This window comes from Monodelphis domestica, chromosome 1 (genome assembly GCF_027887165.1).
Source record: "Monodelphis domestica isolate mMonDom1 chromosome 1, mMonDom1.pri, whole genome shotgun sequence".
NCBI lineage: Eukaryota > Metazoa > Chordata > Mammalia > Didelphimorphia > Didelphidae > Monodelphis > Monodelphis domestica.
This window is the reverse complement of record NC_077227.1, coordinates 648919560-648946157: the sequence shown is the minus strand read 5'-3', so window position 1 is coordinate 648946157 and position 26598 is coordinate 648919560. Positions and strand designations below refer to the sequence as shown.

General features: G+C 37.2%; 3 protein-coding genes across 5 annotated transcripts in view; 1 reads left to right on the top strand and 2 right to left on the bottom strand.

The window, feature by feature from the left end:
- The window catches only part of CLHC1 (clathrin heavy chain linker domain containing 1), a 63619-nt gene extending 59546 nt beyond the window's left edge, over positions 1–4073 (bottom strand). The window contains exon 1 of the mRNA XM_007476812.3: positions 3896–4073. The gene's annotated coding sequence lies outside the window, so the exon portion shown is untranslated. The remainder of the gene's footprint in view (positions 1–3895) is intronic.
- A 42-nt stretch (positions 4074–4115) lies between these two features.
- Positions 4116–6646, top strand: RPS27A (ribosomal protein S27a). Its single transcript, XM_001375193.5, has 6 exons — positions 4116–4457; positions 4552–4616; positions 5096–5150; positions 5677–5762; positions 5961–6092; positions 6465–6646. Exons 2-6 carry the CDS (start codon positions 4569–4571, stop codon positions 6612–6614), a joined length of 471 nt encoding a protein of 156 aa, XP_001375230.1. The 5' UTR covers positions 4116–4457; positions 4552–4568; the 3' UTR covers positions 6615–6646.
- Positions 6647–7980: 1334 nt separating this feature from the next.
- The window catches only part of MTIF2 (mitochondrial translational initiation factor 2), a 29192-nt gene continuing 10574 nt past the window's right edge, over positions 7981–26598 (bottom strand). For all 3 annotated transcript variants that reach the window (XM_001375179.4, XM_007476811.3, XM_007476810.3), the window contains 8 exons: positions 25988–26127; positions 21742–21866; positions 18801–19005; positions 17585–17831; positions 17048–17188; positions 15404–15568; positions 10260–10400; positions 7981–8180 (listed from right to left, as the gene is read on the bottom strand). In XM_001375179.4, coding sequence (XP_001375216.1) covers positions 8008–8180; positions 10260–10400; positions 15404–15568; positions 17048–17188; positions 17585–17831; positions 18801–19005; positions 21742–21866; positions 25988–26127 — 1337 coding nt within the window. In that variant the 3' untranslated portion in view covers positions 7981–8007. The remainder of the gene's footprint in view (positions 8181–10259; positions 10401–15403; positions 15569–17047; positions 17189–17584; positions 17832–18800; positions 19006–21741; positions 21867–25987; positions 26128–26598) is intronic.

The following is a 26598-nucleotide window of genomic DNA, read 5'->3' as shown; positions in this document are numbered from 1 at the left end:
TTCAAACAAAATATTATTTCCCTTCCTGAAATGCAATTCCTCTTCCCTTCTACCTATTAAAATCCTAGCATATTCTTCAAAGTCCCATAATAAATTCCATTTCCTCTATAACTTCAGGCAACATAGATCTCTCTTCCTCCTGAATGTCTACAGTTTTTATTTACACCAGGGGTCCCCAAACTTTTTACACAGTTGGCCAGTTCACTGTCCCTCAGACTTTTGGAGGGCCAGACTATAAAAAAAACTATGAAGAAATCTGTATACAGCTGTCTGGGATAGCAGAGGCTGCATCACTGGCTGTGATGGGTCTGTCACACCTTGCACAGGCCCATCACCGCCACCACTATACCAGGCAGCAGTATACACAGTTTGGAATCCCCTCTGCCAGATCGCCACTCACCATGCTGACATCTTCCATTGTGCAGCTACACAATCCTTTGCAAGACGCCTTTTTCACACAAAGGATTATGTCAGCAGAAGTAGTAATATTCCTGAGCGATGTTGCACTTTGCAGCACAGCCACATACAGTGCTCCTCTCACTGACCACCAATGAAAGAGGTGCCCTCTCTGGAAGTGCAGTGGGGGTTGGATAAATGGCCTCAGAGGGCCGCATGTGGCCTTCAGGCCATAGTTCGGGGACCCCTGATTTTGGTACCTTATTATCTATTTAATCACTTTGTAACAGAAAATAATACTAATACTAGTTCACATTTGAATGGGGCTTTAAGGCTTGCAGTGCATCTTAAATAATATTAAACTATTTAATCTTCACATCATAAGGTATATATTGTCTTCATTTTACAGATGAGGAAACACTGAGGAAAAGCTGAGACTGATTTGCTCAAGGGTTAGAGAAAGGATTTAAACTCATCTTCCTCTTTCCACATCCAGAGCCCTATCCACTATAATAAACACTTCCTGCTATTCTTCAATATTTTTCAAATAAATAAAATCTCATCTCAAAGAAGAAGCTAGCTTCATAGAAGGCAAGGAGAGTAGCATATATAGGCCTCTGGATCCACTGCCAGCCCAAACACCTAGCCACAGGGGAAACTCCTCACAGGTATACAAATAGTTATTCTTATTTTTAACACTCAAGTACTACTAGGAAAGCTAAGGAACAGGTCTGCCAAATTTAATGACTACATATTTAATAAAACCAGGACCTCAAAACTCTTCATATGATTCAAACTATCAAATACTCTGAAATTATATAGCCATTATTATCTAACAAGAGCCAGGGTACGAGGTTACTTCCTGAATCCTGTCTGAATACCCCCCCCCCATCACAATAGCTATCAAGTTCAATTCTATTGTGTTTTAATACTATAATGGACTGTGGTGTCCTGAAATTCCTAATCTAGCTTTGAAAATACTCCCAGTGAGTTATCTAGCAGTAATGATAGATCATGCCTAAATAAACCACCAAGTGGCTTAAACCCTTTACTTCTATGTGACTAATATAGAAGGGACTAAGAATCTCTTATCATTTTTTCAACTCTACATCTAAATTAAAACCCAGAACTAAAGGACTGTACTCCATACATTGCAGACTGGGATGAAAAAAAGATATTTTGTCAAAGATTTATATCCCTGTTGAAACCAACAAAGCTGGCACTTTATTTAACCTAGCTATGACCTATTTACTAAGATTGGGTATCCTGACCAAAATTATGTTTAGGTGCCTCAATTTTCTAAAGTTCTATATAAGTACTCTTAGGAAAAGCAACTTATTGTGTAAAAAAATGGAGAAATGTGAACTAAATAATACATTTGGATAGATTCAGAACTGGCTGAATGGACTAAAAGTGCCAACTTGGAAAGGGATTTGTGCTTGACTTGGTACTGTTTCATATTTTTACAAATGATTTAATGACATAGATGGCATCTTTATCAAATTTACAGATGACACACAAAACATTTTTTAATGGAATAGAACAATGAGTTTAATAAAATTTAATGGATATTTATATAAAATATTATACTTCAGCTCAAAATATTGACTTTATTAAGTACAACATGGGGTCAGTATAGTTTGAGGTGATATGAGCAAAGTTCACAAACATGGAAGTTGAAACACTTATGAGTGATGCCAAGATAAAAGATATGACCATCTCTGTTGTAGACATTATCCTATACAGTAGACAGTAGATTGTGTAAAATGAGGGCTGAAGAACTGTGAGGTTAGGGTGTTTGGGAGTACCAATACATATGTAGAAGTCTCTAGTACAAAGTAGAAGTTGTGGAGAAGAGAAAGATTGAGCCAGGGAATAAACTCATTGAAGAAAGGAGTATATCTAGAGGTCAGCAGGCAATAGCTACCAGGATTTTGATATGGCAGGGGTAGAGGAACAGGAATTTATAGAGCACCTACTATATGCCAGGTACTGTGCTAAGCACTTTAAAAATATTCTCCTTTGATCCTCCCAACATTGTGAGGTAGGTACTGTTCTAGGAAAAATTATTTATTTATTTATTTATTTTACAGTTGAGGAAATTAAAGCAAACAGAGGTTAAGTGACTTATATAGGGCCACACAGCTAGTAAATAAATATCTGAGGCTAAATTTGAATTTAGGTCTTCTTGACTCCAAGCTCACCACTCCATCTATTGCACCACCTAATTGGTACACATGGATGAATATCATAGGCAGAAAGTGGTAGGAGAATTGGAAGTAGCAATGGGGAGAAAAAGAGTACTTCAAATACCCTCTACCTCCACCATTAGAGAAGAAATCGACTGAATAAAAGCTACAAAATGTTGGAAAGTGTCCAGGAAGGTTGTGTCATAGGAAGTAATCAAGACTCAGTGAGAGCCAGAAGATAGAGGGAACAGGAAAAGGAAAAGATTTAAGATGGATTAGAACTGTTCTGCTGGCTAGTGAGAATGGAAACAATAACAACAGATGAAGTTGCAAAGCAGCATATTTAGTCTTGATGTCTAGAAAATCATAACAACCAGAGTTACAATTTTCCTTAATTGGAAGGCTTCAATCTAAGCCTACGCCTAGATGACCATTTGTTGATATGTTGGATAGGGTTTCTTGTTCAGGTCAGACTAGATGCCTAATGAAGTCCCTTCAAAGGCTAAAATTCCATGAAATCCTAACCACTTAAAGTAATTCTGTTTTCAAATTTATGTTCAAATCACAATGAAAAGAAATAGGCAGGTGGTGGCACAAGGGATATAGTGCTACACTTGGGAGTAAGGAAAGCATGGGTTCCAATTTTGCCAGACACTTCAAAGCATTTTCTTCTTGACCCTGAGCAAGTCACTTAAACTCTCAGCCTTAGTTTCCCCATCTGTAAAATAAGGATGCTACCTATTCTGCAGGGTTGTGGAGAGAATCAAACAAGAAAACACAAGTAAAGCAGCACTACATAAATGCTAACTACTTATTAAAAATAACATTCTCAAATGAACAAAGAACAAAAATGTCCTTATCCAATTTTACAAAAAGGCTCTAATGTACCTCACCACTATTCTGTGCTAATTTGGGAGCCTAAAATTTACAACTGTTACCAGAAATGATGAATTAATTTACTTTAAGGTTTTGTAAATTTTTCGTGTCTTTTTTTCCCCTTTTGTCCGGGGATAGGGGTAGATGGGACTCAGGAGGTCAAGAGTGCAATTTACGGGGAGGAAGAGGCTTGGAAAAGGCACAGAATGGTAAGGCCCCAAGATGACTGGATTTTCAAATATTTCACTGTGTTACCTAAAATCTGGCCACAGGATCTTTCCAACCAGTGCTCTTTTCTATCTATATGTCCAGAACCCAATTCCCTTGTATCCTCCGGTCCTCAAAACACAGTAACTGACGGGGACCTCGTGCGACCCCTTCAGGCACCGCACCGCCCCCTCTCCTTCCCTCTAGATCACCTCCTCCAAACCCACTTCTCACTGTACTTCTTTCTCCTCCTTTCTTTCCTCCTTCCGCTTCCTCTTACTCTTCTTGCTGCTCCTGACCTCAGAATCACAGCTCTATACACTGATCGCCAGTAATTTGAGGCGGAAGGAGTTAGTAACCTAGGAGGCCGGGTTACTTGAACTGCATCGTGGGAAGAGTAGTTCGACGCTGAAGAAACTAGGGAGGGAAAACTACAATGCCCAGAATGCACCTCTTCTTGGTCCTTCGAGTCGGACAAGGACCCTTCTCCTTCCGCCGGCTCCATCTCAGTCTTCTAAGGATCTTTAATTATGATCATGGTTTTTGAAAATGTTTTCTTGATAGAAAAATTTTTTTAATCCACAGAATCAAGAAAGTTTCAAAGATAAAGGCAAGAAAAAGTGCTTCCAAAAGAGTAGTAGAGGTGGGGGAGGGGCATAGAAAAAATACATTCTGGTATTTTAGACAGGCACATATCAGCGCTACCTACGCGTGAGGGTCCTTGGCTGCGACTGTAGGAAACCCCGTGAGTTGGCGGGGCGGTCTTTCTTTCGGATCCGCCATCGGTGGGTAAGTGTGTGCATGGCTTGTACTCCGTAGTGTAGCCTTCCTACTTCCTACTCCCTGCCTTTAACCGTTCCTTTTGCTCTTTCTGCCTCTTCAGGTGGACCCAGCGTCACGATGCAGATTTTCGTGAAGACTTTGACGGGGAAGACCATCACTCTTGAGGTGCGAACCGCCTTGGCGGGGGGGGGGGGGGGTAGTGGAGGGAGGGAAGGGGGTCTAGACCCTTGTTCTCGAGCCTAGATCCTGGGTTTGAGCTTCTCTCTGGTCCCGGGAAATTTTGAGCTTTCTTGAGGTTGAGGTCTGCTGTTTGATCTGGAAGCCGAGGGCTGAAATCGGGAACCCAAGTGTTTAGGACTCCGACCTCACCCCACAGGAACTTGGCTTCCCGAGCCTGTCGCGGGGTAGGACTTGCTTACCTTGGGACCTTGGGGCTACGAGCACGTGGGACAGGCCGACTGGAGTGCGTCTGAAGGCTCTAGTTTTTCCATGCCCTGGGATCCTCGATAGACCGGCCGTATTCGGGCGCGGTTAATGAATGCATTCCGGATTCGTAGGGATAGTAGGAAAGACCCGGAACATTTACAAGGGGTCTTCATTTCCTTGGGGAAGAGAATTAAACCAAGAAATTATTTCATCCTTAGGTCGAGCCGTCCGATACTATTGAAAATGTCAAGGCCAAGATACAAGATAAGGAAGGCAAGTTGTCCATATTTTTCTCCCCATTTGTCCAACAATGTTAATTTTTTGAGCTATTTGCCACGCCCTGTTTTAAGTCGAAAGGCCTTGCTCTTAATGAGTTTGTAGTGTAAGGGGGAGTCTACAAACATGATGTAAAAATACGGTAAGGATGAGAAATGATGGTTACTAGAAAAGGCTTCTTTAATTGGGGTTTTGGATGATCTTATCTATAAGGGAAGCCAAGGGACAAAAAATAAGGAGAGAAAGAATTCCAAAAGGGACCCCTGGTGCCAGATAATATCTTGGGAACATCGAATAGGTTCAGTATTATTAGGTCAAAGGGTAGCTGGTATGATTTAAGAAGAAAGAAAAATTAGGAAGGGGGCTTGAGATGGGAAAGGGTCTTTAACTACTCCAGGGAGTAGTAAGGGGGGGATAGATTCAAAGCTCAACAGTAATAAAGGAGAAAAGGACTGAAAGTTTGTTGGGATAAAAGTGTAGAGAGCTAAAGGTTGAACAAATTTCTGGATTTTGTCTATCTCAGGTATTCCTCCTGATCAACAAAGATTGATTTTTGCTGGCAAGCAGTTGGAAGATGGGCGTACTTTATCTGATTACAACATTCAGAAGGTAAAAATTGACAAACATCAAATTGAAATTTATTTCTTGCCCTGGGATAATAAATTATCAGAAATCTAAGGAATTCAGAATCGTCAACAAACATCCATTTTTTATATAATGCTTTGGGGTTTGCAAAATGTCAAATACTAAAGTGACTTCAAGTAAAGATCTGGACACTTATTGTTAGGGTACTTGTTCTTTAAATAGGAGTCTACCCTTCATCTTGTTCTGAGGCTTCGGGGTGGTGCCAAGAAGAGAAAGAAGAAGTCTTACACCACTCCCAAAAAGAACAAGCATAAGAGAAAGAAGGTTAAGCTTGCTGTTCTGAAGTACTATAAGGTAAATTAATATTTTCTGATTTACTGTCAGCAAGGGAAAGTATATTCCTAGAGAGATAATGGTACTTTTTGCCCCTAAATAAGTGGGCTACCCATCTATTTTGGAAACTCTTGAGCTTTCTATATACATTTTTGTCTTTAGATAAATTGGAAGTACTGTTACTCTTGCCTATTCATGTTTCAGCCTGTTAGAGAATTGGGTTTGTAAAATTTAGGCAAAAGTAATTTATTAACAGCATGGAATTTGAGCTTTGGGTGGTACTTGGGGAATCAAATAAGAACATACTGAGCAATAAGATTTTGAGTGTAGCGGAATTGTTATATGATGCATTATTTTTTAAAGGTTTCTTAAACATTTTTCTGCCTTTTCTAGGTTGATGAGAATGGCAAGATTAGCCGCCTTAGACGAGAGTGTCCTTCTGATGAATGTGGTGCTGGGGTCTTTATGGCTAGCCATTTTGACAGACATTATTGTGGCAAGTGTTGTCTAACCTACTGCTTCAACAAGCCAGAAGACAAGTAAATGTATATGTGTTAATAAAGACATCAACTATTTTTTTGTGTCATTAGGTTTATTGCATATGGCATGGGGAGTTCTTTGCTCTTGTGTGTGCTGTACTAGTTTTAGGGGAGGTGGGTGGGTATTCTAAAAGGATCTGATGAGCTATGAGTGATGTCATGACAAGTTGGCTCATTCTTATTTGAAAGACATTTGTTGTTTATTTAGATTTTCATTGCCTTTATTTAATGCCATTAATCATAAATTCTAAAAGATTCATAATGGCACACACCATCCACCCCATTAGGAAGACTTAGAGTTTCTGCACAGGGCCAATGCTTGCTTTGCTTGACTATTCCTATTTTTAGAAGGATTTTGCTTTTCAAAAGGGAGAGGGGAAGGAAAATAAAATTTTTTTTATTTACTGCATTAGGTTATGCAATTTAGTTAACTTTTCTGTACCTTAGTTTTTTATGTAAAATGGGGTTTGCTATTCTCAAGATGGAAAATTGTAGAATGAAATGTACACACCTGACCATGGGAATGAATAATGTGGACTTGTCCTATCACTTATCATGTCTGAGTTAAATACAGGACTTATTTCTGAGCACATCATACATTCAGTCTCCAAGATGTGGTATGGTGTGACTTGTACCTTCAGTGTTAACTGCCTAGAGGTAGCTCTCTGGAACTGAATAAAACAAAGGACTTGGATTAGTCCTTTTTTTTAAGAAACCCTTAATTTCTGTCTTAGAATTGCCCAGGTCACAAGCCTAGGAAGTGTCAGATCTAAGCCTGGCTCTCAATCCCCTGAAACACCCACCTAGCTTGCCCCCCCACCCCCCATTAGAGCATTTCTAATGTCCTTAAAACATTTTATATATAATATGGTAACTTTAAACCATAACTAGAGAAGCATGTATTTCAAAGCATCTTTTCCCTCCCTTAAAATAACAAGAGGCAATGAGTAGAGTTAATCTTGGAATCGGAAAGGTCTAAGTAAAGCCCTTTTTGATATAGACTGATTCGGCCAAGTCCCTTAACCCCAGTGCTTCAAGAAACTTAAGTTGCAAAGAAAGTGCCTCCATTACAGAGAACGGGGCCACACATCCAGTCCAGAAGATTAACACTCCTGTACACCAATTCTTGTAGTAGGTGTTTTTAGAATTAATATTAAGGCAGTATGAGAAAATTTAGATAAAAGTTTAGGTTTGGGTAAATTGTTCTCAAATGATCAGCTCTTTTGGCACTATTGAGAAGGGGTGGCTTGAAAGTGTTCAATAAATAATAACTAAAACTGCAAACATGGTGACAAACTATATACAATAACACTTTTCAAAAAGCATTAAAAGTAAAATATACATAAAAGTGCTTTATAATACAGTAAATATTCAGTTACTTTTTTTAATGTAACAAATCAAAATCCTGGGTCCCAAGAAGTCTTCTGCAAAACTTCTTTCTCTTCAAAGCAAATAATTTCATCTCCAGTCTTAAACTCTATTTTTGCTTCATCCAAACTAAGACCACAATCCATTCCAGTTTTTATCACCGAAACATCATCTTTATGATGCTTCAACGACGTTAATAATCCTAAAGGATAAAACATAATAGCCGTTAGAATCAATTTAAGACATAATTGTTCAAAAGAATTTTTTTGGTTTGTTTCTGTAAAAAGGAATTTTTTTTTAATTTAATGGGGAACCTGGAAGTCCTCTTACCATAGAGATGTGTAGGGATTAACCAACCCACAGTGATAGGAAGATAGGAATCAGAGATAGAAAGTGAGGTAGAAAAGGGGATAAAGTGAGTTGGTCATGGAGGGGTTGTGTTGCTAGTGGTGTGGGTTGGTGATCAGTTGGTTGAGATTAATAGATTCTTCCTGGTGAGCTGAGCTGAAGGGTGATAGTAAACTAAATTGTTAATTATTAAAAGCTGCTACAAGTTTTCTTTGCTCTGGCCTAAAGGGATACTATTAATTTAGAACTATATTCTCATTAAAACAAATTATTAAAAGCTCTCTCATTTTGTCAAAACTCCTATTTTATTTAACCCTTACATTTCTAAGAGCATATGGTAGATTTTAAATATATTCCAAGATATCAGAGATGTCTGAAATCAAATCAGCCCATTTATCTCACTTATGACTAATGATTAGCAATTTTTCAATTACATTAGGTTTAAATGCTGCTTTGCCCAGAGCTCCTAGTCATGCTATCTAAGCACAAGCAGAACAAGTCTGATCTCTTCCAGAAGATGGTCAAGTTACAAGGCTGACATATATGCCAGGAACTATTCAGCTCTGGAATACACAGAAAGGCAAAGAACAGCCCTTAATTCTCAAGCAGTTGACAATCTAATAGGGGAGAAAACATGCAAACAACTACAAATATACAAAGGATGAACAGGATAAAACCAGAGGGAAAACATTAAGATTTAAGAAGGTTTGGAAAAAGCTTGAAGACAGCATTTAAAACTGTCTCCCTAAGTTTTTTCATAGATTAAACTTAGTTCTTCCAATCACTGGCATGATAAGGTTTCAGGTCCTTTTGTAATTCTGGCCATGTAGCTTGTCAGAATTTTTTTGGTGTGACAGCCATGACTGAAAATAATACTCCAGAGGATGAACAGTGTTGACATGAACTATAATTCCCAGGTTATATTTCCTTACTATATCTATATATAATCCCAATTATAATTCCTTACCCATTTATCTCATTATTCCTTTGCAGTTGATTTTTTAAATTCAAGTACAAGACTTTTCATTCATCCTTATTTAAAGCTTGTTAGATTCCTCAAATTTTTCTAAGTTGAGATTTTGGAGGATCTCAATTTTATCATCCAGCTTTGTGCCACTAGCATATCAAATAAACATGCCACTTATGCTTTCATATGATTTGTTGACAAATTGAACAGAATAGGGATAAGGGCAGAATCAACTGAAGATATCTATGGTTGACATAAGTCACTTGAACTTTTATCCTTTAGATCCTGTCTTTTTAAAAACAGGTTCTGGAGGACACATGTGTCTTTAACTAAGGTACAGCAGAAACAATCCTAAGCTGGAAATCAGGAGACCTGAATTTTAATGCTTGAGCTGCTAACTTGCTATGGGATCTTTGGAAGTCAGTCATTTAACCTTTATACCTTAGACTGTCTAATCAAGTGAGGCTAATTACAAAACCTAAACAACCTAAATAATTATTGTAATGGTGGCAATAAAATCAATTTTTGTATGTTTAATAAAAATTAACACAGCATTGGGCATTTCATACTAGGAATAGATTACAAAGGAAATAACAATCACAAGAAAAAATCAATTTCCAAGTCCCAGCAGATGGGACTATTTAAAGTTAAGTCCTTTTCATTTATGTAGCATGTGACAAGACTAAATTTTATTGCAACTAAAAAAACTGAATGTCACTTCAAATTTTTCCATGATAAGATTTGACTTACGGTAAGAAGTCAAAATTGTATTACTTGTGAACATAAGCTTCTAATATATATAATATATTCTAATATATTTAATGGCTTTAGTAGAACCATTAAAAGATGTCATCGTGGGTCATGAAAAGAACATGAGGCCAATTAACATTTCGTTCCATAACCACTAATGTTAAATACTGCAACCAGTCAAGAGGAAAAACTTCTATATAAACAATTTTTACTTACCTTTCCAAATAACACATCCATTACGAATTAACTTAAATTTCAACTTTTTCTCTAATTGCCCTTTTTGTACTCTGCAGCCAGCTACAGGAACTTGTTTTTTGCCTACTGTCACAGAGAAGGTGGCCAATACAGATGCTTCACCTGAAGGAGAAAGAAAAATTCAGGATATTAAAATCTTAAAGGTCTGATATAGAGGGCTTATTGCAGTCTGTTCGTTCTGCTTATTAACTAGTAATAAGTTTTATGAAGAATATTAACTAGTTCAAATTAACTAGTTCAAAACTAGTTCAAATTAACTAGTTCAAAAAACAAATTAGTCTTAAGGTTTTTAGACCAGCGTCACTGATTTTTATAATTGATTAATGTGAGGATGAAATAATGCTCAAGGATTCTTCTGATGCTCTTGTATGAAAAAAAATCACTGGAAGATTATGTAATGTAAAAAACAAATGCAGCTAAGTTTTTGCCCAGTTGAAATCTAAATCTAAAGTTACCCTTTTAATACTAGAACCACTAGGTCTGGTAATTTCAGATATTATGAGCACAATTACTCTCTAGGTTTCATAGCTTTCTCTTCATTATGATTATCTGCCTTTTAATTTTAAAAATGCTTCTTATTTTTACATTTTAAACTGTTTATATGTCTTTCCTTTTTATATCTGTCGTATCTGTATTTACCCCTCCCTTCATCAGTACCCCTTTCCAAGAGTGAGCTTTTCTGCAACAAAGAAAACAAGGAAAACCAATTCAAACAGCTAGAAACTGTACACACTTAATCTTACACCTCTCCAAAAATTGAAAGGATGTAAAATTTCTTATCTTCTCCAGAACAAGATTAGTCAGACTAATTACACAACTTGGTTTTATTTTAGGGTTTTTTGTTTATGCTGTCATTGTATACATTATTTTTTTTACTGTTTACTTCGCTCTATCATTTCATATATATCTTCTCATACTTCTCTGCATTCTTCATATTAGCCATTTCTTACAACACAATAATACTCCATCACATTGATAAAGCACAATTTAAAAAATTTCCCCAAATGATCATTTACTTTATTTCCAGTTCTTTGCTGCCATGGAAAAAAGTACTACTATGAATAACTAGGTAAATGGGAATTTTGTGTTTTGTTGTTTTTTTTTGCCAATCTTTGACCTTTTAAGGATTTAGAACCAGTAGAGAAACCTTTGGGTGAAAAAGAATTAACAAACAGCATGGCCATTTTTTTTCATTTTGTTAGAAATTGTTTTCCAAAGTGGTTAAATAATTCACAGCTTCACCTATAAGCCCATGAACATTGTTTTCTTTTGACCAAATACTAGAGAAGTTGTTTTAAATTTTATTTTTTTTATTGTTACTGATTTGGAACAATATTTCAGATGGCTATTGATAAGTGAGAATTGTTTGTTCCTCTCCTTAGAAAGCTCAACTACTGGAGGAATCTGTCTTTTAATATCTAACTTCTCAACTTCACCAGAGATTCAATCAGCTTATTCTATACTATTGATGAGGCAGTTTAGTGGCACTGACATTGCAGTCAGGAACACCGAGTTCAAATACAGCCTCAGACACTTTAGCTGTGGGACCCTGGGCAAGTTACTTAACATCTATTTGCCTAATCCTCAAAGAAAGAAATGGCAAACCACTGTGTCTTTGCCAAGAAAACCCTATACAGGATGGTTCAATCAACCATAATTTGGGGCAGGTAAAGAGAGATGGAGACAGTGCCAGGGTCTGAAGTTAGAAAGACTTGAATTCAAATATGATCTCAGACCCTTATTAGCTGTGTGACCCTGAACAGGTCACTTAGCCTTCCCTATTGCCAGTTTCCTCATCCAAAAAATGAACTAGAGAAGGAAATGAAAAACCACTCCAGTATCTTTGCTGAGAAATCTCCAAAAGGGGTCACAAAAAGTCAGACATGACTGAAACAACTGAATGACAACAATACTATTAATATTGTAAATAATTAGATTTAATAGTAACTCACATTGTTTCCAATTTATTCATCATGTAAATGAAGATTAATCCTAAAAACTTGTGACATCTGTGACAAATAGAAGTAGTGTGAACCCTGGCTTTGAGTCCTGGCTCTACTACTTGCTGCTTATGGGATCTTGAGCAAGTAACCTCTTCAAGTCTCATTCTCCTCATCTGTAAAATGAGACAGTTTAACATGTGTTGGTCTCTTGAGATCCATTCCAGTTCTATATCTATGATGTTATAAAGTTATGAAGCAAGTAAGCCTCTGTATATACCAGATTTATGAGTTCAGGTGGAGACTTGCCACTTATTTGTGAGGAAGTTCTAGAATAATATAGAAAGGGGGGGGAGGGGACGGCAACCAGATGGCTCAGTAGATTGAGAGCAAGGTCTAGAGACAGGAGGTCCTGGATTTAAATCTGGCTTTAGACACTTTCTAGTTGTGTGACCCAGGGAAAGTCACTTAACCCCAATGGTCTAGCCCCTACCACTCTTCTGCCCTGGAAACAATGTGCAGTACTGATTCCAAGATGGAAGGTTAAGAGTTTTTAAAAAATTGAATGGGCTTTCAAATAATCTCATAATCACTAAAAAAAATTCTAACACAATTTATCTATAACAGTGAGCATCAAAAGATCTTTTACTTTGCTTTAACTAGAAATAGTTTCTTTTTCTACTTTTACTTCTAGTTTCTGTGGGGGAAAGTGTGGAAAAAGAGACAAGAACTTGAGCCAAGTAGGTAGAATAAAACTGCAGGTAGTTTGGAAAGGGGAAAACTGGACCAGATTCAAAATAGTGAAGTAAGTGAGAGGTTAAATTTGGGAAGGGGAGGTAGAAATGGGAAGAAATTGAGGAAAATTTGAAGGCAAACCATCTTCAAATCCAGGTAGGGGTTCAGATTCTACTTCACTGTTCTCAAGAAGACAAAAGGATGATTAAGAAGAATCTGAGGAGTAGCTAGAGTCAGGCCTAGAGACAGGAGGTCCTGGTTTCAAATGTAGTCTCAGACACTTCCTTGCTGTGACCCTGGGCAAGTCACTTAACCCCAATTGCCTAGCCAGTGCAGCTCTTTTGCCTTGGAGCTAACATTTAGTATCTGACACTAAGACAGAAGACAAGGGTTTAAAAAAAAAATGTAAAAGGATTAAAGATTATTAAGGAAAATGAGAACAAGAAGAGAGAAAATCAAAGAAAAGGAAAAAAGTTGGCAAGAAAAGACAAGGTACATAAGGAAAAGTAAATAGAACAATGAAGGAAGAAATCAAATGAATAGATTGGATTGGTGAACAGAACACATAGGAGAATGGTGCTAAACTGAAGGGAGTGGGGGGTTATGCAGTTGTTGAAATTAAGGAAGGACGTTGATTGGGAAAGCCAAGAAGTCACAGTGAATCATTTTTCCATACACAAGGAGGCTTAGGAAGACAGCTGCAGCTACCGGGAAGAGGGACTGGCCTAAGTCACTTGTTGTGGCCCACAGGAGTACTTTTCAGGCAGAAGAACTGAGGAAACTGATTCAGCAACCAGGGATGGAGAGACTGTCAAGATAGGACACCAGAAAGAGATTCTGGTGAGCCATAAGAGGATTGTTTTTGATATCTACAAATTATACTAAACTGGGAGGAATAGCTAAAATACTGACCAAATCAGAATCAAAAGGATTTTGATGGATTAGAGCACTGAGCTGAACTGAATCTAGTAAAATGAAATTCAACAAGGATAAATTTACACTTTAATACAAAAAAAAAAACCAACTTCATGAATGCAATATGGAAAAGGCCTAATTAACAATTTTTCTCAAACAGATCTAGAGGTTGTTGTACTAAAAGCTCCAAGTGTGATGGAGGATATGAAACGGCTGATATCATCCTGAATTGCAATAAGAAAGGCACCTTTCAAACGGGAAGATGACATACATTCTCTGCCCTCTCAGATCTCATTTGGAGTACTGTGTTCAGTTTCAAGTGCTGCAGTTTAAGAAATTAACTGATGAGCTGGATTGTCCAGGAGGACAACCAGGATGGTAAAGATCTTGAGTGTTTGTAATAGGAAGACTGGGGGGGCAGCTGGGTGGCTCAGTGAATTAAGAGTCTGACCTCAGACACTTCCCAGTTGTGTGACCCTGGGCAAGTCACTTAACCCCCATTGCCTAGCCCTTACCACTCTTCTGCTTTGGAGCCAATACATAGTATTGTTAAAGGAACTGTAGGATGTAGGAACTGGAGATGTTTAATCCTGGAGAAGACTCAGGACAGTCATGACAGCTGTCTTCAGAAAGGATCAAACTTGTTCTAGTTGTATCAAAGGGCAGAAGCAAAGGCATTTAGGTGAAAAGTTGCAAAGAACCCAATTTAGGACTTATGTCAAGAAAGACTTCTTAAGAAAAGTGAAATGGGCTATCTAGAGAGGTGGTGGGTCCACCCTCCCTGTACATCTTCAGTCAGAGGCTAGACAACCCTGTTACACTGGAAATTCCTTTTTGATATGGGTTCAACTAGACAGCTACTACTGTGTTCTCTTCTCACTCAAATTCTTAGATTCAAAGATCTTCATAAAAACTCTGTATCCCAGAGACGGGAGGTCCTGGGTTCAAATCTGGCCTAACTTCTTAGCTATGTATCCCTAGGCAAGTCACTTACACCCCATTGCCTAGCCCTTACTGCTCTTCCTTAGAACTGTTAGCCAGTATTTATTGTAAGACAGAAGGTAAGGCTTTAAAAAAAATAATAAATGTTATAGTAGCAATTTTTCATTTAGCAATGGAGAAAAAAATGGGAATATTTTATAGCTTATAATGTAATACAGTTAACCTAAAAGCTAACAATGTGCTATTTACAGATAACATAAAGTTATAAAAAAATTTTAATGCCCAAAGACTTTATAATTTTAGAAACAGCAAATAGTTTAAGCTAAGTGGCACAGTAAGTAGAACATTGGATCTGGAGCCAGGAAGACCAGAATTCAAATCCAGCCTTGTTTTCGAGCTATGTGACCCTGGGCAAGTCACTTAACTTCTGTCTGCCTCAGTTCCCTCATCTGCAAAATAAAGTTAATAATAGCATCTACCTCCCAGGGTTGTTTTAAGGATAAAATGAGATAATATTTATATAGCACTTTGCAAACCTCAAAGTGCTATATAAATATTATTATAAACACTCACCTATTACATTTTCTTCCATAGAAGGAGTGAGTTTACCGCTCAATTCTTCCTGTAAATCTTCAACAAGTCGGTAGATAATGTTGTGAAGTTTAATTCTGACTCCTTTTTTCACAGCTAACTGCTGGATAACTTTGCTTGCATTCACACTAAAGCCATATACAACACCTGGAAGGCAGAAATAGAACTTGATGATTAGTTGACACAAGTAATGGAACATTTGTTTGGCTTTTACACAGAAAAGAAATTCCTAAATCATATTCTTGACATCATTGATGAACAAAAAGCCAACCTGAAGAGAGAAGAAATTCTGTAAAATTCTATTTTTATGTTAATTATCAAGTTCTCAAGTTACTGGAGAAACTGGCATGGTTCTAATATAAATTCTATTTTCCAGCTAGCCTGCTAAAGAATCTTGATAAGATTACCTAAATAAAGTACTATAATATAGACTATAGATAAAACTTTATACTTGCCATGAAAATAACAGAATGAAGCATATTGGAGAAAAAATGAATTACAAGTGTTACTGGTGTGACTTTAGAAACAGTAACTGTTACATTAATAAATTAAAATTTTCTTGTCCTTTCCTTTAATAAGCTCTTGAATGTAAACCTGCTATAAAATGCTCAAAGATGCAATGTCTTAATGGACCAGGAGTTTTCTAAAGAGTTCAAAAGTTTCTTGAAGTCCTACATTTCCTCTATACTTTTTTCCAAGGTCATATTATTAAGGAAAGTAGAACTATCGTTAAATACAATCCTCTTGCTTTTAATAATTCCTGAATCATTTAGAAAAAACACAACCCTCTCAGAAAGGCCTATTCATCAGGACACATATAGATCACAAAGCATAAATTATGTACATTACCCAATATGATGGTGGCACACAGTAAGCATGTCATAAACACTTAGTAGTGATCAGATAGCACTATTGAAAATAATTTTTCCAAATTCAACATACCCCTTATTCTGAGAGAGGAAGAAACATGTTACCTACAGTTTGTGTATAGTGCTGCAGTGTTAGTATTATGCTTATCTATATAGTGGGCAGGGCAATCAACCTCAAAGTTATATTATGCAAGATACTTAACTTAGAAGGAGACATTATTCTTATCCTCTTTAAGTTTAAAAACTAAGAAGACTCTATCTGCCTAAGAATTAATCCACACTAAGTGGATGACCAGGAGTGAAAGATGGGAAAGTATCAGGTCAGAAAGTAAATGGGTAACTTTTTTTAAAAAATAAGATTTTATTTTTTCCTCTATTACATGTAAAAACAATGTTTGCAACATTCACTTTGTTTTAAGTTTAGAGTTCCAAATTCTCTCCAAAAAGGAAAAAAGGGAGGGAAAAAATGAAAAAAGGGGCAGAAAAAAGCAGAGCAGGCAATTGTTAAATGCAGATCTTACCAAGTAGGCTACATGGTACCAAAAAAAAAACGACGACAACAACAAAAACTTGACACCTGTGGGTCCTGGGAAGACAGTGAGATCAGCAAGAGAAAGGGAAATAGTCATAATTTTACTGGATAGCTCAAAAGGCAATAGAAAGGCTCCAGCTAACAAGAAACTCTTACATATCAATCATATAGCCCAAAAATTCATTTAATGAAATAAAGAAAGTAACTTAAAGATGGAAACTTTACCATTAAATGTTTCAGCAAGGTTAATGTCATTTTCATTAATATCACCTACTCCAAAATGTATTAAATCCAGTTTACATTCATCTGTAGCATCATAGGTATCGATAATGTTCAAAATAGCCTCAACTGAACCATCTACATCACCTAAAGAAAAAGAAAAGTTTAGGATTACTGATGTAAAGGCTGAAACTCAAAAGTATTTAAATCAGAATAATCTAATTTTTTTAAAGCTTTGAATGCCAGTTTTAACAATATTCTTTTTTCTTTACCTTGACTATATATCATACCCTATTCGGCTTACAAAAACATAAAGAATATCTGATTAAGATTTTAGGTGTTTACTAAATTGTATCTTATACCACAACTATAAATATTTGTACTAAGAAAATCTTCACAAGAATTAAATACACAAATAATGTGTAGAGAACCTAATAACCAAGTATAGCCTAGCAAAATGCCTGGAACATAGCAAGCACTTCATAAGTGTTTACTGATTGACTAAAAAGAGTTCAAAAGCAAAATACATGAACAAATTAGCACCTTTAATAATTATAGGAAGAGTGTTCAAATCTTCTGTTTTCTCTTTATGTCTTATGTTTTGTTTTTTAATTTCTTGATACTTTATAAATTCTCTCTCTTTCCAGGTCAGAGATCCTAACTTCTCTCGGACTCTACGATGTGAATCTTGGTGTTCCTTCCGTTTTGTTCCAATCACTTTAGAATCTTCTTTTAGTTTCTCCTGTTCTTCAGCATACTTCCTCCAATCAACAACTTCACGTGCTCTTTGCTTTGCAAAAAAAAGATGGTGGTATTATTGACTGAGGTAGAAAGCAGCAATTATTATGTTGAAGAGCTAACATGAGGCTTTTTTTCATTATTAAAGACAGTATGGTGTCGTGGAAAGAACAATAAACTTGAGGTCAGAAGGCCTGTGCTTAGATCTCCTAGTGATGGCACACCTTTTAGAGACCAAATGCCCAAACTGCAATTCTCATGCTGCATAAGAGCCTCCGCCTTACCCCAGACAGGGGAGGGAGGAAGCACTTCCATTGAGCTGCTGGACAGAGGGGTGGGTGATGGAACAATGTCTTCAGGTGTTCTTCAGGTGTGGTAGAGAAAGGGAGGGGAGCTATCCCTTCCAGCACCCTGCAACTCACATGCCATAGATTCACCAACACAGTCCTAGGACCACAGCTTTCAGTCTGGTAGTGACCTTATAGATCATTTACTGTGAGCCCCCTCATATTTTAGAGATTAGAAAAGAGAAGCCTACAGAAGTTAAAATGACTTAATGTTTGAAACCAGGTCTTTGAATTACAAATCCAGGATTCACAAGGTTAAGAGGAAAGCACTTTGTAAACTATAAAATACTGTATGATAATTGTAAATTCTTCCTAATATGAAATCATGTAAAAGCTACTTCAAAAATTTACAAAAATTCCTTTATAAAATTTCAATTTCAAGGGTTCATATATTAATATTTAAATAGGTCTAAAAGACAGAATTGGATATAATGCCTTATCCATGTCGGTATTCTATTTGCTGGTACAGCTACCAACCCACATATCTTCTTCTCATTCTTAGAAATTCTTGCGTCTTCCTCCATAAAAAGAAGCAACTTTCTTTTCTCTCACTCACTTAACATTATCTGGTCAGGAGTATAGCATTCAGGCATTCTACCTATTACCTACCCTTCATTCCTACACTACCATTTTTTAATATCAACAAAGGCATAAAATAATCACAATCAATATACCTCAGATTCCACTTCAAGAATTTCATCTCCTGCAGAAGGAAGGTCTTTCCAGCCTATAATTTCCACTGGCATGCTGGGACAAGCATCATTGATTGTTTTTCCATTCTCATCAAACAGCAACCGGACTTTTGCCCAACTCTTTCCAGCAACCAGAACTGCACCCTTTCTCAAAGTTCCTCTTTTAATTATAGCTGTAGTTACTGGACTAAAAGGAGAAAAAAGTATTATGTAAGGGAAATCCCTACTGTATCAATCCACATGTAGTCAAAACATTTTATTGTATTCAAGGACGCCATTATGATCATCTACATTTATGTTTCCATGATCTCAAATCTCAAGATGTTCAGTTGCTATCGACAGGCATTTTTAAATAAGCTTAGGGTCTTGCACTTACTTCTACCATTCTAACCCTAAACTGTTTCTCTCTATTTCAAAAACCATTCAAAACCATAAGGAATCATATCAGAATAATAAACAAAATTCCTTTAAAATTGTCAACAGTTATGATTTTTTTAAAGGAGCCCCTGCCCTATAATCCAATGTTCCAATTATGATCAGCACATAAGGCAATATACATGAGAAGTGATTCATAAACTTCCTTGCTGTCCTTAGACATAGTTGGACATTGATGGAAATCACATGGTTTGAAACATTTTCTCTTCCTACTGCCATGGGAGTTTACACAGGTATGAAGAGGGCAATGGAAATGTTAGATAATGAGTGATAACCCTAAAGTGTTTAGGACTTTCCAAGCCTCTGTTCCTGGATTTTTCCATAATAAAGGGACCACAAACACTAAGATTCTCTCTCCCAGAAAAGGGCAATTAATGGAACATCTTGATATTCCAGAATTTGGATGAAGTGAATGAAATGGTTGGGAATGGGGAGGTGAATTGAATACAGAAGGAAAATCTCCATCTTTAGGCAACAGAACCACAGAAAACTAGTATGATCAAAGACCAGGTAAGATGACTGTTATGATGGAATTTTGGGTGAGGAAAGAACAAGAGGGAACATATAAATAAATTCAAATTTATTGGTTGGGAAGGGTAACAGGGGTTTAGGAGTCAATCACTCAGGTTTGCATCTCTCAGTTTTTGCAAACCTTTCATCCTTTAATCACATGATAGAATAGAAAGAAAGAGTACATCCAAGTTCTTCCCTACAACTACTCTACAAAAAAATCCAGAAAACACACCAGATCAATTCCTGGAAAAATCCAGGAAATAACCAAAGTCATTTTTCCAGCTGGAGTCAGCACTGAATGTCTACCCTAGGGTTTCTCCTCCCAAGTGGAAACAGGAGAATGGAAATGCTACTTGAGAGGACTTTTGAGAATGGTGATAATCATCAGGTGTTTAAGACTTTCCAAGCCTCCACTGCAGACACTGAGAATGGAGTGTAGCCAGGAGCAGCATCATAGGGCCTTCAAGCACAGGCACTAAACCAAACAAGGGCCTGTCCAGGGCTGTACCAGAACAAGAAAAAGTCTCAGTTCCATCAAAGAGACCCCTCACTATGCAGGAAGCAGGGACAGGTGCCAACTGGCAACTCTGGCACTATCAGTGCTGGGTCATAGATCCATGATAGAGTGAAGAGGGGACCCAGGCATAGGTGTGGCATACCATAGAAAGGAACAGTCAAAGGCCCTATATTGTGTACTGTGGCACAGTGGATACAGTGCCAGGCTTAGAGTCAGGAAGACTGATTTAGTATGCTCACTTCATCACTCTGCCTTAGTTTCCTTTTTGTAAAAATGCGGAGAATAATAGTACCTACAAACCAGATTGGTGTAAGATTCAAAGGAAGGAAAAGGGAAAGGAAAAGAATAAGCATTCATATAGTCCCTACTATGTGCCAAGCACTATGCCCTTAGGCTTTACAAATACTATTTCATTTGATCCTCCCAACAACTCTGGGAGATAGGTACAGTGTTATCCTCACTTTTACAGATGAGGAAACCAAAGCAGACAGGGGCTAAGTAACTTGCCCCCAGGGGTCACACAGCTACAAGTCCAAGGCTGGATTTGAATTCAAATCTTCCTGACTCCAGCCTGGCATTCTATCCACTGTGCTACCTAGGTGCCTCCATCCAATGAGATAATACTTGTAAATGCCTAATACAGAGAAGGCTCAATGACAATAACACAGCCCAGTGACAAGCAGCAGTTGTGTGACTGATGCTGAACCTGGACAGGAGTTTCATATTCAGCCTCTGGTCCTAGCTAAAGCCTATAACAGAATAACCAGGCTGAGAAACCCTGACCAAAGGGGCACAGTTCTATTGTTCTGACCCAGCAGAGCCAAGGACGGCTGAGGTTAGTGGAGAACCTAATGAGGCAAGTCTAGAGCTGTGATCCTCAGACCCAAACTTGCAGGTAAGGAACTGAAGAACTCAGCCTCTGCCCTAGAGAAGACAGCAGCATTAGGTTCACTGAGAGCTCAAAGGTCCTAGCCTGAGCTGTCCCTGAGATCTTGGAATAATATCATTTACTACTCCAAGAAAACAGCACACAAACCAGGACAAAGCTCACTCAGACATTCAGCCCTAACATAAAGTCCTAAGTCAGAAGGTAAACTGGAAGAATGAAAAAAAAAAAAGAAAGAATTCCACCACTGAAAGCTATTATGATGATAGAGACACTTAAGACATAATCCCTGAAGAAGAGAATGACTCCAAAACATATACAAGTAAAGCCTCAAAAAAAAAAAAAACCACATCTTGGAAATAAGTTCAACCAGAATTCCTAGAAAAGATGAAGCAAGAGGTAAAAAATAAGCTAAAAATGGAAATGTTAGTTAATAAACAAAATAGTACCATAATCAAATACAATAAAGGGAATTTTAAAATTTTAAATGAGTTACATAACTACTGCAAAGTACTGACTTAATTAAAAAAGTATAACCAATAAATAGCAAAAGAAAAATTTAGCACTCCTACCCTTTTCCTTTATCTGTTCGAGACTCTACCACTATTGCTTCCACAAGACCAGTGGGATCTCCTCTGAGTTCCAATATCTCTGCAAGAGCAACTGTTGCCTCCACCAGAGCCATCAGATTATCACCCTTTAAAAGAAAGAAAAAGAAAAAAAAATAGATCACTGAATATTATCTGTGATGTAATCACTCACTAAATACTCATATCTAAAAAAGAAAGTTGGGGTAACTAATTGGCTCAGTGGTTTGAGAGCCAGGCCTAGAGATTCAAGTCCTGGATTCAAATCTAGTCTGACACTTCCTAGTTGTGTGACCCTGGGCAGCCGAGCCCTTACCATCCTTCTGCCTTAGAATTAATACACAGTATTGATTCTAAGATGGAAGCTGAGGGTTAAAAAAAAAAAGACAGAAAATACAATAATCTTTGGCATCTACATTATACTTTTCCCTCTTAAAGCCATTTTAAATTAACATTTACTTAATATAAGAACTACTTAATGAGAAATTCTAGAAAGATAATTTAGCCCAATGACAACGGAAGCAGGCAAGCTGTGCCATGTTAGTCGTTGTCAGTGGTACTTGACCAATAAACATGATACAGCCAACTTTTGTTTTTAATTTTTTATCTTCCTCTCTTTAATTCTTCTTCCTCTCCTAAACCTTCCCTTTAAAATCTTTTTTGTTTTTATTTCCCAGTGTATAACACCTTCACTTTCCATTTTTCTTAACAACAATGTTGTTTTACATCTATGTGGGATTTAATGCATTTTTCTTTTTTTAACTCAATTTTTTAATTAACAAAAATCTATCTCCTCCCTCTCCTGCCTTTACCCACTCCTTGAAAAAGAAAGAAAAGCAAAACCCTTTTAAGAACTTTATATAGTCCACACACTTCCCAGCTGTGTGACTCTGGACAACTCACTTAACCCCAATTGCCTAACCCTTACCACTCCTCTGCCTTGGAACTGCCTTAGATTCTAAGGCATAATGTAGGGCTTAAAAAAAAAGAAAGAAAGAAATATTTATAGTCAAACAAAACAAATTCTGCCAAGGGCCATGCCAAAATCTGACTCCATCTGCTCTCTGAGCCCATCACCTCTATCAGAGATGAGCTGCATGTCTCATCATGGGTCTTCTGGAATCTGTTTGGCCATTGTGTTGATCAGAATTCTTAAGTCTTTGGAAGTTGTCAAACTGTTTTTATTCACTTTTCATAAGAACTTCACCACAATGCTAGGAGTTAGCCGGGGACTACAATTATATTAACTTAATATATAAAGAGTTCAAAGCTCAGAGAATTGAATTGGCTTGCCCTGGGTCACCAACTACTATATTACTATAACAGATTTTTCAATTCCTAATTGGGTGTGCTTTCTATCACAATACTTGCCCACACTGGGCATCTAGGTGGCACAGTGGATAGAGCTCTGGGTTTGGAGTCAGGAAGAACCGAGTTCAAATCCAGCTTCAGACATTTACTTGCTGTGTGACCCTACCTGAGTCATTTAACCCTGTTTGTCTCATTTTCCTTATCTATAAAATGAGCTAGAGAAGAAAATGGCAAACCATTTTAGTATCTTTGCTCAGAAAAGTCCAAATGGAGTTGCAAAGAGTCAGATGCAACAAACAAGTGAACAACAAAATCTGCCTACAGGATGGAATGATAACACTCAAGCTAAAGAGATTGATGACTGTGGTTATAAAAAATTGCAACTAGGCAGAAAAGTATGAGTATATGAACGATTTTAGAAAGATCAATGAATGCATCTGTGGTCACATTCTGGCTTTGCTACTTACTAGCTATGTGTTCTTATTAAAGTTATTTTTCTTCTATGGACCTCATTTTCTTCACATATAAAATGAAAGAGATGGAGCTAGATAACTTCAAAGTTCCCCAAAAAAGACACAATGATTTGATACACTCCCACTCAATACATATAGCTAAGGAACTACTTCTATAAGCAGATGGGCAACTGTTCCTTTTCTTCTAAAAAAGGGGGCTCTCTGCTGCTATGTCCTGGGGAAAAACCAAGTTTCACTGCCAGCCTTCCCTGGAAGTCATCTCTGTGATACCCTGGGGCGATTTTGATATCTTCTATATTTATCTAATGATATAAGAGAAAGAATGTCTCATATTTGCAGCCGCCCATGGCTTCAATGCCTCTTCATCTAGTTATATCATAAGCTTGATTTTTATGCTTCATGCAGATCCAAAATGAAAATCAAGAGAGACAAAAGGAAAATCAAAACTACACTATAGATATGAGAGCTTTTGGAATAGGCTTTTAATATTAATGTAAGAAATAATTTCTAAATACTTATGACTCCAGAAAATATAGGGCAAGTAAAGACAAAATGAGAAAATTAACTAACTGTAGGAATATAACTATATGCATATGTGAGTATATGTTCAGTGTAAGCTTATGATTTTTTAAAAATATCTATTTGCTATAGAGATGTAGTGGGCTTTAGATAGGAATAAGGAAACTAGACTGATGCTATCTAAAAGTAGTGTTTTGGGGCAGCTAGGGAGCTCAGTGGCTAGAGTACCAGCCTTAAAGATGAGAGGTCCTGCATTCAAATTTGATCTAAGACAATTCCTAGCTGTTCCACCCTGGGCAAATTATTTAACCCCCATTGCCTGCCCTTACTGCTCTTCTGCCTTGGAACCAATACTTAGTATTGATTCTAAGAGAGGAGGTAAAGGTTTGAAAAAAATTTTTTTTAAGTAGTGTCTGATAGATGGAGGAATGAATCATCCTTTGGTATTTAAGGGGCAGGACAGGATCAGTTAGTTAAGTGAAAGGAAAACTATGGTATGCTACAAACTTAACAACAGCTATAGTTACTTAAAAGTCAATTAGTAACCCATGAAGTAAAATATTTTCCATGATCTGTTTTAATCTCTCTAGAATTTCATAAAAAATCCCTTATCCTAATATTTCCCTGAACCCAATTTCAAATGTTTTTTAATCCCCTTTACTGAACTGTCTTGATAACCCTTGAACAGGAGCCAGAAATCTGACCTTTAATCTTGGCTCCCAAACTAAGCAATGTGACCTTGGGTATGTCATTTAATGTTTCTGAAGCTCAGTTTACTCATCTATAAAATGGGGAAAAATAAGATCATAGGATTATAGATTAAGAGCTGAAAGGGACATAAACAGCAAACAAGTCCAAACCCCTCATTTTAAATATAAGAAAACTGAGGCTAAGAGAGATTAAGTGACTTGCCCAGGGGTTACAGAGCAAGTAAGTAGCTGAGACAGAATATGGATCCAGGCAGGCCATGGTCTGTATTCTACTACTCCAAAAATGGCACTTTTGCTGATTGGTTCTGAGGATCAAATAAGACAATATATATTAAAACCCTTTTAAAGAATGAAGGAAACCAGCATTTATTAAGCATGTGCTGTGATTCACTATTCAGACCATTCTTTAGAAGATTTAGCTATTTCCTGATCAATAACAATAGAGATACTTGGAATAACAGAATCGGGTCTTGGAAACTACAATCTCCACCCTACTCAGGGTAATAAGATTAGGAAGGGCTGCAGCAAACTCAAGATTTAATTATTTGAGAATATGGCCTTCAACAGACATATGCAAAAAGGACAGACCTCTGGGCCATCCTAGGTCAAGCTAGAGCCACCATTTGCACATGTGAGACGCAGGAAGTGAGGTAGAGAAGAGCCTCTGGAATTCTCGGGACTTCCTGTGAGGAGGGCAAGAGTCAGTTGTAGGCTGGTGCTTGGAGTTGAAGGAGCCCTCGGACTGCTTTTCTCCAGATTGGTCATGTGAGTGATAAGGACTGATCTCTTTCCTTGCCTTGGCTATCCAGGGCCTTAAAGCCCGCTTTGGATAAGTCAATTCCTTGGCGACCTTAAATTAATATATATCAGTCTTTTAAAGTGATTTCAATATCACAGTGCTTAATGTACCAGACATTGCACTGAGCACTTAATGAATATTATTTCATTTGATCCTCACAAAAACCCTGGGGCATTTTCTAGTTGGGGAACTGATTCAAATAGAGGTGAAGTGACTTACCCAGTGTCACAAAGCTAGCTGGTACTCTAGGCTGAAGGCTCTATCTATCGGGCCACCTGGCTGACTTTCAAAACCTTAAAGGTCTATACAAATTTAATATTATTAATTATTATTATTAATATATTAATATAATATAATAATATATTTAATATTATTATCATCACCTGAATATGGTTATCTCCAAGTTACTGGCAACTTACCTTCAGCGCAGAGATATGTACTGCCTGAATATCACCCCCATATTCTTCACAAACCACATCATAAGTCAACAACTCTTTCTTCACTCTTTCAGGATCAGCCTCAGGTTTGTCACACTTGTTTATAGCAAGAATGATTGGAACTTTCAAAAATAGGGGTTACAAAAAAGGTGAAATGACAAGTGAGTTTATAGTACAACTTCCTTCTCTGTCACTTAAGATAAGCCCTTATCCATACTGACTTCCCTTTTATTTAGGGACTCTTTAACATTCACTTTGGGGTCTAAGAGTATAAAAGTAATTCTTTACTGATTTTAGCTCCTGGTTCTGTTATATTATACATAGCAAAGATGAAAGTCAGGGCCTGGGTTTTCAGCAGGAGATAGAGAGAAAACATAAACTACACAATCTGCAAGTTGCTGTTTTGTCTTAATCTCTGATTACTTCCCTAGAAAGCTCCTGGAGATTTGATTATTTAGTGAAGTGACAAACATGAAAATGCTCTAATTAGAAAAAGAACCACCGAATCCTTTTTGGAGCCATGGGGATCCTCCTAATTTTATAGATAGATAAAATGAGGCCCAGAACTATGGCTTTTGTTGTTGGGGGCTGGG